Genomic DNA, 15,046 nt, shown 5'->3' on the forward strand with positions numbered 1-15,046 from the left:
TCTCAAGTCACCTGGGATAAATGCCAAAGTACTTACTGCTGAAAGGGAATAAAATGCTGCTTTTCTTCATCATCCACCTTCCCATGTATGATATCAGTAATATCCATCACTAGGAAAGAGATAAACTTAATTAAAGAAACTAATTGCTTCATGCTTCAGTAAGTTACTATGGCAGAGGACAGGATCAGGAAACACAGAGCCCTGGAGGAAGGAAGACACCAAGCCAGGATGGATCTTGTGTATCTTCGCCAATGATAATTTCCTAGCTGCCCCAACCCAGCAGAACAATTCCTGAGGCATTCGGGAGGAGGGCTGGATTTTCTCAGATCCGCACAGCAAAGCACCCTTTTAAAATTCCTGCAAGACTGAGTTGCTAAATTCTTGAGAAACTGGGGCTCAGATTACTTTTAGTAAGCCTGCATCCTGTGCCACAGAAAACCCATATTTTTGGCAGGAATGTCAGCAGAATTAAAGACTTGGACAGAAATTCAAGAGTTGACGTGGTCTACTATCTCTTTGATTAGGCAGGTTCTCACCTTGTTTCCACATAAACCTGGGCCAGCAGCACAAAACACATTAGGGAGTGATTTGTTCCTCTCCACATGAGAACATTTAGTAAGTATTGCCGTAAGCCTGTTGCAGGCATTATTTGGCACATACAGATATTATTTGTTCCACTTTTAGATATGATGAATTGAGACACAGAAAATTAAATATCTTGCTCTCAGCCATTTTAAGTGGTAAAGCCATGATCAGAACCCAACAGTGATGACAGAGCCAAATTTTGCAACCACTATATGCCCAAGTGTCTAGGTTATTAGTAATTGGTCCACTCAAAAGCTGTTGAAATTATGCAGAGCCCCAGAAAGAGATGGTCCATTTGTAATAAATAACAGTCTGACCATAAAACACACATTTTATAATCCAGTCTCCCTAGATGATCTGTTTGGAGATGAAAATGCTTTCTCTAAAGAAACTCAGAAAACACACTATGTAAGGGTTGGGAAATAATTGTTGGTGCTAAGAAGGCACAGAAAGCAAGGCATCACATTAAATTTGTTGTTAGCTTATAATGGAAGCCTGCAAAAATTATACCAAAAAATACGGCAAAATTTTTACTGTCCCTCCAGAACTGGCAGTTCATTTGTCAGTGTCATCATCTAGTTACTCCCGACCTCTGCTGACGCTTGGCATCAAGCCTCAGAGTAAGTTAGTATCCACTCTACTCCCACCACACTCAACATCCTTAACATATTCACACACTTATACACACACCCATGCACATGTGCACACACTTTTATGAACATGTACTTACACACACCTTCACATACACACCCACGTGAGCACACACACTCATACACATATGTATATGCACACACCTGAAATAGAAAACCAAGACCAAGCAAAAGCAGCAAGCTTGTACTCAAGTCTTTTCGGCCTATTCAGAAAGAAACAACCTTGAATATGCCTCAACTCCTTTTATGAAATATTAAATAAGTAAATTAATAAATAAGTAAATTAATATATAAGTAAAATAACATAACTAAACAGTCCTGGTCCAGGGCTCCTTTGCTGTTCCTGAGAGTATATTTTAATTCTCCATAAGAAAGTAACCTTTTGGTCACATCTTGAACAGCAGGTAGGGAATAGGGCAGTTCAAGGAGAACAAAGGATTAGAGGAGTCAGAGGCTGCCTCATTACCCACATAACCCACCACCTTGACTCTGAGAACATGGAGTATCTGGGCCTTTGTTCCAGGAGAATCAGGGCATTTATTGATGATTTTCAAACCACTGTTGACCAAAATGTCAATGTAAGACCAAAAATCAATTTCCTTAATTTAAATTTAACAAACTACAGAGGAAGGTGTAGGGCCTCCTGGAAGGTTCTGGGGTTTGATTTAAGCCAAGGACTCTCTTTGAAAGCACTTACAAAACCAATTCTGACTTTGAAGACTAAATTTCCTGGATAGGCAAACCACTTCCAGCAAATATTTTATTCCATTAAAATCAATATGCAGATGTAAGCAGGAAGCATTTCAGTAGGCACGACTGAAGTTCTGTGCATTAAGACACTGAGATGTGCACCGGGGGAAACAGAGAAGTGTGGGCTGAGTGAGGACACAGAACCCAAGCAAAGAGAACTGGCAGTCCCAGACAGTAACTGCTGTGTGCCTGACACAGTCATGACATGATCTGGGACTGCCTGTCGTCTTCTTCCTCCCTCCTTTCCTCTTTCTTTTTCATATTTTTAAAATTGTGGTAAAAAAACAAACAACATAATATTTACCATCTTAACAATCTTAAGTATGCAGTTCAGTGGCAGTAAATGCATTGACATTGTTATGCAGCCATCACCACCATCCATCTCCAGGACTTTTTTCATCTTCCAAAGCTGAAACTGTACCCAAGAAGTAGTAACTCCCCATCTTCCTTCTCCCCAGTGCTTGGCAATCGTCATTCTACTTTACGTCTCTATGAGACGTCTCTAAGAAGCTCAAGTAAGTGGAATCAGACGGTATTAGTCCTTTTTTGACTAGCTTATTTCACTCAGCACAACATACCCACGGTTCATTCATGTTACAGCATGTATCAGAATTTCCTTCTCTGCTAAAGCTAAGTAATAGTTCACTGTATGGATGGACCATATTTTGCTTACCCATCCTTCCACTGATGGATACTTGGGTTCCTTTCACCTTTTGGCTATTGTACACACCGCCGCTATGAATGCGGGCATACAGCTATCTCCCTGAGACCTTGCTTTCAATTCTTTTGAGTATATGCCCTGTAATGGGATTGCTGGAATATATGGTAGTTCTATGCTGAGGAACTGCCATCCTGCGTTCCACGGCAGCTGTAGACTCACATCTGTCTCTGCATCTTTCTTGTACCTGCCACTCCAAAGGGTCTTCGCAGCCCACAGGTGTGCTTCTTGCCCTCCTTCAGCTCCATGTGGCCCACCCGGACAATCTGGCACACGAGGCTGATGCGGGGCCGGATGAGGTCCGTGCTGCTGAGGTCCTGAAGCGGCAGACAGAGGCTGTGTGAGAAAGGTCAGGTTGGGTCCCCCTGTCACTTTCATTTCCCTTTGCTTTGAATGCTACAACACAATGTTCAGAGTACAATGCTGAAATGGGACTCCTCTCCTCCCCATATCCATCTCCAAACTGTGATGGGCATCCGAGAAAATGATCTTGTTTCCTAAAAAAGCACTTTGGATCCTCAGCTCCTATTTCAATTTTCTGAACCTGACCAGAGTCTAGATCTCTAGTTAATCAAGTTAACAAGGTAATTAAAAGCAGGGCCCTCACTGTGGCTACTTTATATTCCTCCAGGATATATCTCAGGACAGGATGCATTTCAGTGTCAAATTAAATAAAAACTTGCACGACACTGACATTACTTGCATATCCATGCAAGCCTGTGACATTTCAATTCTTCTGCAGAACAATCCTGGGAAGAACTACATAGCACAGACATGGCTTTCTGTAATTATTCACCTTGTTTACGAAGGGGTTTATAGAAACCTCCACAGAAGGTCTCTCAGTGTGTACTAAATAACAGAGGACGTGCAGATGGGGCATCTGTGGCTTTTGTGGCTGATGTTCTACACTTGGTTGTATTAAGGATGGGTGAATGAACCTAGGAATGAGCTCACAAATCTCACTGACTGAGCATCAGAGGTAATTTAATTATATCTCAAATTCTTTGCTCAAAGTCTCTCTACTGAATCAAGAATTCGTTTTCAGATAATCATTCTAAATTCATACCCCCTAGAATTGAGTTAGTTCAGGTCTCCAAAAAAGGAATATTTACCAATGGAAACAACCATCTCAATTTCAACTCTAGGTTCTGCAAGGCTTCAGTTAATAAAAAAAAATATATATATATGGATGCCAATGGTCGGTTACATAAATTCCAGCACGTTGATGTTATAAAATAGTATGATCATTTAAAAATGAAATGTTTGAAGAATGACCAAGGAAACGTTCACCAGATTTTATTGAATGGAAAAAGTAGTGTTAAATTTGTATAAAAGAGGCCAGCGCCATGGCTCACGAGGCTAATCCTCCACCTAGCGGCGCCGGCACACCGGGTTCTAGTTCCGGTCGGGGCGCCGGATTCTGTCCTGGTTGCCCCTCTTCCAGGCCAGCTCTCTGCTGTGGCCAGGGAGTGCAGTGGAGGATGGCCCAAGTGCTTGGGCCCTGCACCCCATGGGAGACCAGGAGAAGCACCTGGCTCCTGGCTTCGGATCAGCGCGGTGCGCTGGCCGCAGAGCGCTAGCCGTGGCGGCCATTGGAGGGTGAACCAACGGCAAAAGGAAGACCTTTCTCTCTGTCTCTCTCTCTCTGTCCACTCGGCCTGTCAAAAAAAAAAAAAAAAAGATATAAAAAAAATTTGTATAAAAGATAACTGAGGGAAAGGTAGGGGAGAGGGACAAATTATAACCGTTCGAAAATCATATTCATTAGAAGACGGAGCAAAGATTCAATCATACTTTTCAAAAACAAAGTTTAACTAACTAATTAATTTGAATGACTGACAGAGAGAGAGAGAGAGAGATAAGGTATCTTCCATCCATTGACTCACTTCCCAAATGCCTGTAATGGCCAGGCTGGGCCAGCTTATAGCCAGGAGACAGGAACTCTATCAAGGTCTCCCATGTAAGTGGGAGGATCACAAGTACTTGAATCATCACCTGCTGCCTCCTTCCAGGGTGTGTATTAGCAAGAAGCTGGGCTGGAAGTGGAGGTGGAAAACTCAAGTTCCAGCAGTCCAGTGTGGGATATGGGCCTCACAAGTAGCAGCTTATCCTGCTGCATCACAACACCCGGCCAGTAATACTTTTTAACGAATTTTAACTTTTTTCTCGGGCTGTTATAGTTCATTGTTATTATCAGTTTGACCTTCAGTGTGTGTTAAGTCAGGTTATCATCAGGTTATGATGGGTTATGCACATGGGGGCTGGCATTATGCCGTAGCGGGTGAAGCTGCCACTGGCAGTGCTAGAATCCTATATGGGCACTGGCTTAGGTCCCAGCTGCTCCACTTCCGATTCCAGATCTCTGCTATAGCCTGGGAAAGCAACAGAAAATGGCCCAAGTCCTTAAGCCCCTGCACCTGCATAGGAGGCCCAGAGGAGGCTCTGGGCTCCTGGCTTTGGATCGGCGCAGCTCTAGCCCTTGCAGCCATTTGGGGAGTGAACTGGCAGGTGGAAGACCTCTCTCTCTCTCTTTGCCTCTGCCTCTCTGTGACTCTGCCTTTCAAATATAAAAAAAATCTTAAAAAACTAAGAATATACAAATAGACTGATAAATGACTCTTGATTTTAGAAGAAATCCCTGACTATCTTAGTGTTGAGGAAATACTTTGTGTGTTGGGGAACAGGGAGGCACCACAAAGGGTTCTTGGTCTTTTGTGCTTGCATTTCCCAGGTGGTAAAGCCACGGGTGGGGCAGTGTGGGGACAGCAATCAGCCCATGCCCATCCTAGGGGTGGATATTAACAGCAGGAACAGAAACAGCCTAAACCAGGACTACAACTCCTTCCTGTTGCTTTCTTTTCATTCACTGTCTCTTAGACTCTGTTTTCCTTGCTCTAAGTTGGTAAGAGAAGAAGGAGATAAAGTACACATGTGGACTTAAGGAGCGAAGGAGAAAAGGGAGGGTCTCTCCTTCAGACCTAACGGGAGCTGGGGATCCCTTCCCACCAAGGCTTCCCACAGCAAAGGGGGCAGCAGTAGAAGGTTTTCAAGTGGTGAATTTATAAAAAGGTGAGAGAACCCTAGTAAGCTCCCAGCCAGAGGGAGAGAGAGAGCATGTCCCCAGATCTAGCCCTATCCATTCTGTGCACTTGAGAAGGAAAGCCCATTCTAATTTACACTTGAGAAAATGTTGAGATCCTGCCTTGCTGGCTGTGACCTTGGTTGGGAATGCTCTTCTCCACAGCTATCTTCATAGCTCCCTCTCTCGTCAACTTCAAGTTCTCACTTCAATGGTTCCTTCCCACAGAGGCCTCCCTGACCTCCCCCAGCCAGATGATCCTGACACCCTCAGAGCGGGGGGATTTCCAACCCTCTGAACACTCTGTGTACTCCACACACTCATGTGATTAGTGCTTATTACCTGTCTAATGCATCACAACAAAAGCTGATTGAGCAGAGATTTCTCCCCCCAGATTGTCATGGATGTGAACATCTGATAGGCGCTCAATAAATATTTGTTGAAAAAATAAGTGGGGTCGGATCTGGCATTGTGGCGCAGCAGGTTAAGTCACAGCTTATAATGTTGGCATCCGGCATTAGAGCCCCAGTTCAAGTCCTGGCTGCTTTGCTTCTGATCCAGCTCCCTGGTAATGCACCTGGGAAGGCAGCAGAGGATGTTCCAAGCAGTTGAGTTCCTGCCACCCATGTGGGAGACACAAATGGAGTTCTTGGCTCCTGGCTTCAGCCTGGCCCAGCCCTAGCCATTGTGGCCATTTGGGGAGTGAAGTGGCAGATGGAAGATTCCTCTCTCTCTCTTTATCTCTGCCTTTTAAATAAATAAATAAATAATTTATTTTTTTTTAAGATTTATTTATTTATTTGAAAGTCAGAGTTACACAGAGAGAGAAGGAGAGGCAGAGAGAGAGGTCTTCCATCTGCTGGTTCATTCCCCAATTGGCTGCAATGGCTGGAGCTATGCTGATCTGAAGCCAGGAGCTTCTTCTGGGTCTCCCATGTGGGTGCAGGGGCCCAAGGACTTGGGCCATCTTCTACTGCTTTCCCAGGCCACAGCAGAGAGCTGGATGGGAAGTGGAGTAGCCAGATCTCGAACCAGCGCCCATATGGAATGCCGGCACGTCAGGCCAGGGCTTTAACCTGCTGTGCCACAGCGCCAGCCCCAATAAATAAATAATTTCTAAACAAGAGAAAAAAATCTTTAATAAGATAAGTGGTGTTTCTCCTTCAAGGGGAATTATAATATTTTTCCTCTTTTCTTTTTTATGTCTTCCATGACTTATCATTGTATCTGCTAATAGCATAAAGAATTACACAGAAGGTGAGACTTACAGTAAACACTGCTTGAAGGTTATTAAGCTTCTCTATTTCCTTGGGCATCCCGTTACTGCCCCAGCGAATTAGATAGTTCTCACTGGCAAAGAAAAAAAAAAAAAAACAACAAATTATTCTTATTGAGAAGCTCCCTGGGAAGAGAGGCTCTCCTTAGGACGGACTTGCAAGGGTCAAGGGAAGGACCAGAGACGCTCAGCGACACCCGCTGGCAGGCAGTAGAAGCGGGAACCAGGAGTGCATACTTGGCTGTGCCACCACGGACCTCCAGGCTCTGGAGAGGTGTCCATGCCGTAGCTCCATGGGTACCACCCCCACAGACTGCCCCAGACACAGCAGATTCTATGCGACTCGACTCTCAGGGGTCTTCCTTCCATCTCAAATTCTCTGTACAAAAGCGCTGGCTTTGTTCAATCAAGAACTTGATTTTATAATATTCATTCCCAACCACTCCCCCTTAATCCACATTACTATACTCAAAAACATTATCTTTAGAAACAAACAATTAGTCAGTAATTTTAGCCACTTTCTCAAAATTAAAATCTTCGCTTTCTTAGCTGCTCAGCAGCAGAGCTACTCTAGGGCTATACAACAGCCATTATCCTTCCCCATGGTCTTGCTTTTTATAAAAACTATATACATATATATATATTTTTTTTTCAGAGCAGCTTTGGGTTCGGAGCACAGTTGAGCTGAAAGCGCAGAAAATACCCATGTATCTCGCCCCACACAGGCACAACATCCCCCACCATTTTCATAAAATCAATGCACCTACACTGGCGCATCTTCTTCACCCAGAGGCCACAGCCTGCACCCAGGGCGTTGTGCATTCCTAATGCAGTCCCCACCACTAGAGTATGACACACAGTGGTTTCCCTGCCCCCACAACCCCCTGTTCTCCGTGTATTCCTCTCTCTTTCAGCTCTTCCCCTCAGTGCTCTAAATTCTTGACTCCCACATCCACATCCTGATGAGTTTTACTTATCTTTAAATCCCAGACAGTACTCAAACTGTGGCCCCACTGTTCCAGCAGTGATAGGCAAAGGATTTTACTTTCTACTGCCCAGAGGCTCTCCCCTCTTCTCTGTCTTCCCTTCTCAACTTTAGCAAAGAGCCCCTGGGGGTGAGGGAAAGTGGGGGTGGGGTTAAGGCTGAGTTTTTGTACAAGGTCAGCCGCAGGTGAGCTGGGTCTCGCTACCTGATGAAAGTGGACTGGTCTGGGTCGTAGAGGGCCATGAACAGCTCGGCGTCTTCCCCAATGTTGCAGACAAAGTTCTTGAAGTTCACGTAGAGGCCGTAAGTGTGCACAGCACTGAAGATGACCTGGCCCCTCAAGTCCAGGTTCTGCAGAATGGACTGAACACAGAGGAAAAGAGACAAAAGCTTCTTGGTTCCAGCAAATAGGACATTCCGGCAAAGAGATCAGCCTGCTAATGGGAGACAAATCTAATCATCACCCAGATGGAGAAGCCCTGGCTGAGAAAAGGGTGTACTGAGGAGACGAATGGTACATCCAGTGAGCAAAATACAATAAATCCAACCGTTACTGTTTAGATGGTCCAGGCCGCCTCATTCAGGGCCTCGGGCCCACGTAACTCACTAAATGCTGTCTGAAGGTGGTAACTTGTGGTTTTAGTACTTTCAAGAACTCTCATCTCTCACAATGGCTTCTGGAAGAAGCTCAAAAGCATCAAACACCATGATGCATTAACCTTCTTTATGGGATAACCCTACCAGAAATAAAAGGTTGGTTTGGAAAAGCTTCGCATTTAGGCACAGTTTGTGACTGATTCAGAAATACAAGTATTACTACGACTATACTAAAACAATCAAAACTACAATAAAATGAACACATATCTTTATTCATTAGAACAGAAAAATAAGAACACATACCCAAATATTAGTGCTGTTGGGTCTCGGCAGTCATAACATGCGTGACTTTTCCCTTTTTCTTTCTAATATTTCTTTAACATCCACCCACTGCTTTCAAAATCGTTCAAGTAATTTATTTTTAAATGTTATTTTAAGGGACTGACACTATAGCACAGTGGGTTAAGCTTTCGTATGAGCATCCCATTTGAGCACCAGTTCAAGTCCTAGCAGCTCTACTTCCAATCCAGCTTCCTGCTAACATGCCTAGGAAAGCAGCATATGATGGCCCAAATATTTGGGCCTCCTCTACGCACGTGGGAGACCTGAATGGAATTCCAGGTTCCAGGCTTCTGGCTTCAGTCTGGCCCAGCCCCATTCACTGTGGCCATTTGGGGAGTTGGAAGATATACTATGCCCATTTAGGCAGATGGAAGACATACTTCTCTTTTCTCTCTCTGTAACTCTGCCTCTCAAATAAAATAAATCTTTTAAAAATGGGATTTATTTTATGAAGCATAATATATGTACCAAATATAGAAGAGCACATAATAGAAAGCTTCTCTCACACCCAGTTCTTTCTTGGAAACATTCGTTAATTATCAATTTCTTGTCTATCATTTCAGAGTCAGTCTGTGCAAACACAAGCATCAATGTATGTGGATTGTTTTTTGAAACACAGATAAGAGCTTTGTGTAATACTCTTCTGCAGCTTGATCGTTTCACTTGGGTATCTTTGCATTCTTTCCACATCAGGACACAAAGCTCCCTCATCTTTTTCACTGTGTTCCACTTCTAAAATGAGGATACAATGACTTCTATTGTCAACGAATCACTTTCTTTAATTAAAAAAAAAAAAAAAAAAAAGGAATTGGAGTGCCAGCATCAGCACACTGAGGTCATGTACCTTTTCTTCTTGGATCTTTTCCTCAATCCTTTTGGAGGCCACTTCATGGGCCTTGAAGAGAGCAATGGTGCTGGTTTCATCTGGGTCCAAAATGTTCCCGTTGTCATCTCGCACCACCAGATCTAACCCCAGCATTCTAGAGAGAAAGGAGTGATCAGCTGACTCTCCCCTCAGGGACAGGCTCACAGAAGGGCCCTCACCAGGGAACCCAGAGGATTCAGTTAGCAATGTTGGGTGGTGGCCCAGTCAAGTTAAGAAAGCTCATTTACTTTTCTCCATTTACCTCCTCTTCCTTTCCATGCAATAACCATGTGTAAAAACTCATGAGATACTGTTAGCCAAACTCTATGAAGATATGCAAATTAAATGGTCCACAGAAACTCAACAGGAAAGGCAAAACCAGCACTGATGCTGATCAAAGTCCACTAGCTCTTCCTGCTCGCCTTCCATGATTCAGCATATGAACTATGAGAGACCAATGCACAATTCATTTAAGGCTTGTCCTGATTTCCATATTTAATTAAAGACTGATTCAAAGTATATCAAGAAAGAAGTTCTGGTTGCTGCTATCCCATAACCCATCTCAGAGCACAAGCTCTGGTATCATTTAGACCAGGATTTGAACCTTAGCTTTAAGACTTGCTAGCATTGTGATCCTGGATAATTTACTTAATTCTTTAAAGCCCAAGTTTCCTCACTTAAATATATTTCCTAACTTTCATGTTGGCTGTAGAAAATTTAATGAGATAATGCATGCAATGCTCCTAACACACTATCTAGCATATAGTACGCTCTCAATAAATGTTAGCTTGGGGTCGGCACTGTGGTGCAGAGGGTTAAATCCCCAGCCTGCAGCGCCAGCATCCCATATAGGTGATGGTTCAAATTCCAGCTGCTCCTCTTCCAATACAGCTCTCTGCTATGGCCTGGGAAAGCAGTAGAAGATGGCCCAAGTCCTTGGGAGACCTGGAAGAAGCTCCTGGCTCCTGGCTTCAGATCAGCTCAGCTCTGGCCATTGTGGTCATATGCAGAGTGAACCAGTGGAATGGAAGACCTCTTTCTCTGTCTTTCAAATAAAGTAAAATTAAAATGATTCTTTAAATAAATAAATGTTAGCTCTTCTTGTAGCAACTGGAGCTGTGTCAAGTCATAGCTCTAAGACTTGCATGGAACAGCAGGGCTGTATGGTGAGCACAATCCCTCCCCACTAAGTTTCTGGTGTCCAGAGGGCACACAGCAGTAGAAAAAAACTGCTTAGCTGCAAGAATCTGGGGCCTACAGTAGCAACAGGACACTGCTATCTGAATGCCAGTGTGCATTCCAGGCACCACTAATTTGGGAGTGGGGATGTCCAAACAGCAACAGTGCTCCAGGATTAACAGTGAAATGTGCCAATTCCAAACATGGCTGATTTCCCGCCTCGTGTTTCACGGCATCTCCATCAGCTGATTGGATCTGGCAGGTTCCTTTCTACAGCAGCCAGACCCACAGGCCACCCAGACTCGTGAGGCATGGCCTGCTGGCTGCTCAGACACTGGTTCAGACACAGCGGCTTCATTTCCTGAACTGCTTCCAAGAGCTGGGACAGGCAAACAGGCATGGTCTGCCATCTGTGGGATGTTTGCATCCCATGTTGGAAATCAGGAGGACCCCAGGAGGACCCCCAGGCCAGTGTATTGTGGCAAGACCTCAAAAAACAGAAGCTGCTTTTGGGGATCTGCCTTCGTCCACTTAGCTGGCTTTTTAAAACGTGCTCTAACGCCATGGAACTGCTACCACTATGGTTATGAACAAGTATCAGAGAGGAAACTGCTAATTCTTAACCCCCACAAAGGAGTATTACGCATGGAGTGAAAGTCTTGCTTCCAAATTTAAGCTTTCCTATTTATTATCTATTGACTTGGAAATCAATCACTTAAGCTCACTTGGTCTGTTTCTTACCCATAAAATGAGAATAATAACAGCTACTTCATAGGGTTATAATCAAGTTGTGTACGAGAACAATACAAAATGGGTGTTTCATAAATATCAGTTGAATCTAAATTTTGCACGCCCTATTTACTCAGCTATTTCTGAATATAGTTGTCAGAGTCTAAGACATTTAAACAAGTAGAATAATGAGCTGTATTATCTCTGAGAGATGTCCGAGAGTAATGAGTTTGGAAAAGCAAGGAAAAGGGAGAAGAAAAAAAATACATGTACACAAGTGGAATAAATTTGGAAAATAAAATTGAAGAAAAAAATCAACACCAAACACCAGGGAACCACCTCAGTCTTTTGAAAACAACCAGTCAAGAAGCATGAATCTCAGGCCACCATAAATTTGCATAAATTGAATTTCTCATTTTGAAAAAGGGGCCGGCGCCGCGGCTCACTAGGCTAACCCTCCGCCTAGCGGCGCCGGCACACCGGGTTCTAGTCCCAGTCGGGGCACCGGATTCTGTCCCGGTTGCCCCTCTTCCAGGCCAGCTCTCTGCTGTGGCCAGGGAGTGCAGTGGAGGATGGCCCAGGTGCTTGGGCCCTGCACCCCATGGGAGACCAGGAAAAGCACCTGGCTCCTGGTTCCTGCCATCGGATCAGCGCGGTGCGCCGGCCGCAGCGCGCCGGCCGCAGCGGCCATTGGAGGGTGAACCAACGGCAAAAGGAAGACCTTTCTCTCTGTCTCTCTCTCTCACTGTCCACTCTGCCTGTCAAAAAAAAAAAAAAAAAAAAAAAGGCAGAAATATCTGGAATCAAAAAGAGTAATCAATTGATTAACTTTTTAAAGTTACATTATAAAAAGTATACATTAAAAAGTATACAATATTGGGGCTGGTGTTGAGGCGAGCAGGTTAAGCCTCTGCCTGTGATGCCTGCATTCCATATGGGTACCAGTTCATGATCCAGCTGCTCCACATGCAATCCAGCTCCCTGCTAATGCACCTGGAGAAGCAACAGAAGACAGCCCAAACACTTGGGCCCCTGCACCCACATGAGTGACCCAGAAAAAGCTCCAGGCTCCTAGTTTTGGCCTGCTCTAGCTCCGGCTATTGTGGCTGTTTGGGGAATAAATCAGCAGATGGAAGATATCTTTCTCTCTTTCTTTCTCTCTCTAATCTTCCTCCTCCTCCTCCTTCTCCTCCTCCTCTTCCTCTACCTGTAACTCTGCCTTTCACATAAATAAAAAATAGGCCTGCACCACAGCTCACTTGGCTAATCCGCCTATGGCTCCGGCACCCCGGGGTTCTAGTCCCAGTTGGGGTGCCGGATTCTGTCCCAGTTGCTCCTCTTCCAGTCCAGCTCTCTGTTGTGGCCCGGGAGGGCAGTGGAGGATGGCCCAAGTCCTTAGGTCCCTGCACCCGCATGGGAGACCAGGAGGAAGCACCTGGCTCCTGGCTTTGGATTGGTGCAGCGTGCCAGCAGCAGTGGCCATTTAGGGAGTGAACCAACAAAAGGAAGACCTTTCGCTCTGTCTCTCTCTCTTTCACTGTCTAACTGCATGTCACAAAATAAATAAATAAAATAAATAAAAAAAAAATAACAAAAATTTTTAAAAAAATAATTGGGTCAGTGCTATGGCAGTGCCAGCATTCCACATAGGCTCTGGTTTGAGACCTGGTTGTTCCACTTCCTATCCAGTTTCTTCTAACACACCTGGGAAAGCAGAGGAAGATGGCCCAAGTCTTTGGACCCCTATACCCATGTGGGAGACCCAGATGAAGCTCCTGGCTCCTGGTTTTGGCCTGGCCCAGCCCCTGCTGTTGCTACCATTTGGGTAGTGAACCAGCAGATGAAAGATCTTTCTCTCTCTCTCTCCCTCTCTCTGTAACACTGCCTTTCAAATAAACAAATAAATATTTAAAAAAAAAAGTAGACATAATCATCAGGCTATAAACATGCTTTACTACTATTCTGGCAACTATGATTTTCACAAGTTGTAAATAATGGTCCCAGTTAGAGGAAGATAGAGAGAAAGAAAGAGAAAGAGTCTGATATTGATATTGATATAAAATCCACCATTAGAATTACATAGATATGGTCTCAGGTGTCTGAATATGTCCACTTTGGATGTGTAAGTCACTTAGAATTTCTTTGGGAGTAGAACAGCTCCAGTTCAACCCTATATTTCCCACCCAGCTGCTACCTCCTGGAGATGAGACAGCCAGCACAGGGTCTGGTCCATAGAGGCACTGGGAAATTTTATTCCACAAAATTAAATGGCTTGTAAGACAAAAAGTGGGCAGTAAACAATACCTGGCAACTCCAAGATCAAAAGTTCACAGTGATTGGTGTCCTTGGCATGAACGTGGCTCCTGTTCCCCAAGTTTTTAGGGAAAAGTCAACACTGGTTTACCTGTTCCCATGATCAATTTTGGCAGTGACCTTCTTCTTGAGCTCTGCCAGTTCGTCCTTGGGGAGCGTCCCAGACAGGATCTGGGACCGCCACTCGATCAGACTGTACGTCATCTGCTGCAGCTGCCGGAATAGTGTGACCTTGTTGTTCTAAGATAGGGGTAGAAGAAATGAATAAAAACATGTAATTCGCGGGTGGGAATGCTTTAATCAACGGGGTCATACATTACGTTGCACACTCTGATTCATTGTTAAATGTCAATAGGCATGACTGTCCTGAGCCATTCTCACGCCCTCCTCTACTGCAACTTTAGAAACTGATAAGCAACTGTAAGATGAACAACTGGACTATAATTATGAATATCAAAAGAGCCACGTACGCTAAAATTATGACAATGTTCATTTCCATTGTTCTCCAAATGGAGAAACTCTCATTGAAGTCCCTTCATGGCCTGGCTCTTTCCCACATTCCCAGTTATATTTCACCTTCCATGCAAAGCTATCTGTATATCTCCCAAATGTTCCAGACCCTCGCAATATGTTCTCTTTGCTACCTGGAACCACTTTGCTCCTCTTCCCTCAAAGCTATCCCCAATGCCATCCCTCCCTTACTCACCTCCTCTATCACCTGGCTAATCCCAACTTAATCCGTCTAAGCTTAGAAGTCCTCCTTGACATCCTAACTCTGGGATGGTTGTGTGTGGAATTTACTCCCATCGCAGCACTTACAACCCTGAGCTACCCTGGCTTGTCTGATTCTTGCCTTAGACAGGAAGCTCATTTTTGTGTCCTTCATAGCTAGTACAGAGTAGGTACTTCACTGCATGTACTGAATGAGTCAATTAGGAATGGAGAAAACTGTAGTGTCAGAGACAGGGGCAAGCTGGA

General features: G+C 44.4%; 1 protein-coding gene across 3 annotated transcripts in view; it reads right to left on the minus strand.

The window, feature by feature from the left end:
• The window catches only part of DOCK5 (dedicator of cytokinesis 5), a 222,176-nt gene that overhangs the window by 104,787 nt on the left and 102,343 nt on the right, over nucleotides 1-15,046 (minus strand). For all 3 annotated transcript variants that reach the window (XR_007913841.2, XM_017338016.3, XM_051832054.2), the window contains exons 6-11: nucleotides 14,160-14,308; nucleotides 9,827-9,962; nucleotides 8,249-8,406; nucleotides 7,051-7,132; nucleotides 2,891-3,020; nucleotides 37-109 (exon numbers count right to left, since the gene is read on the minus strand). Coding sequence is in view for 2 of the 3 variants with exons in the window: in XM_017338016.3 (XP_017193505.2) it covers nucleotides 37-109; nucleotides 2,891-3,020; nucleotides 7,051-7,132; nucleotides 8,249-8,406; nucleotides 9,827-9,962; nucleotides 14,160-14,308 (728 nt within the window). In the remaining variant the exon portion in view is untranslated. The remainder of the gene's footprint in view (nucleotides 1-36; nucleotides 110-2,890; nucleotides 3,021-7,050; nucleotides 7,133-8,248; nucleotides 8,407-9,826; nucleotides 9,963-14,159; nucleotides 14,309-15,046) is intronic.

Source organism: Oryctolagus cuniculus, chromosome 2, assembly GCF_964237555.1.
Source record: "Oryctolagus cuniculus chromosome 2, mOryCun1.1, whole genome shotgun sequence".
NCBI classification, from domain to species: Eukaryota; Metazoa; Chordata; class Mammalia; order Lagomorpha; family Leporidae; genus Oryctolagus; species Oryctolagus cuniculus.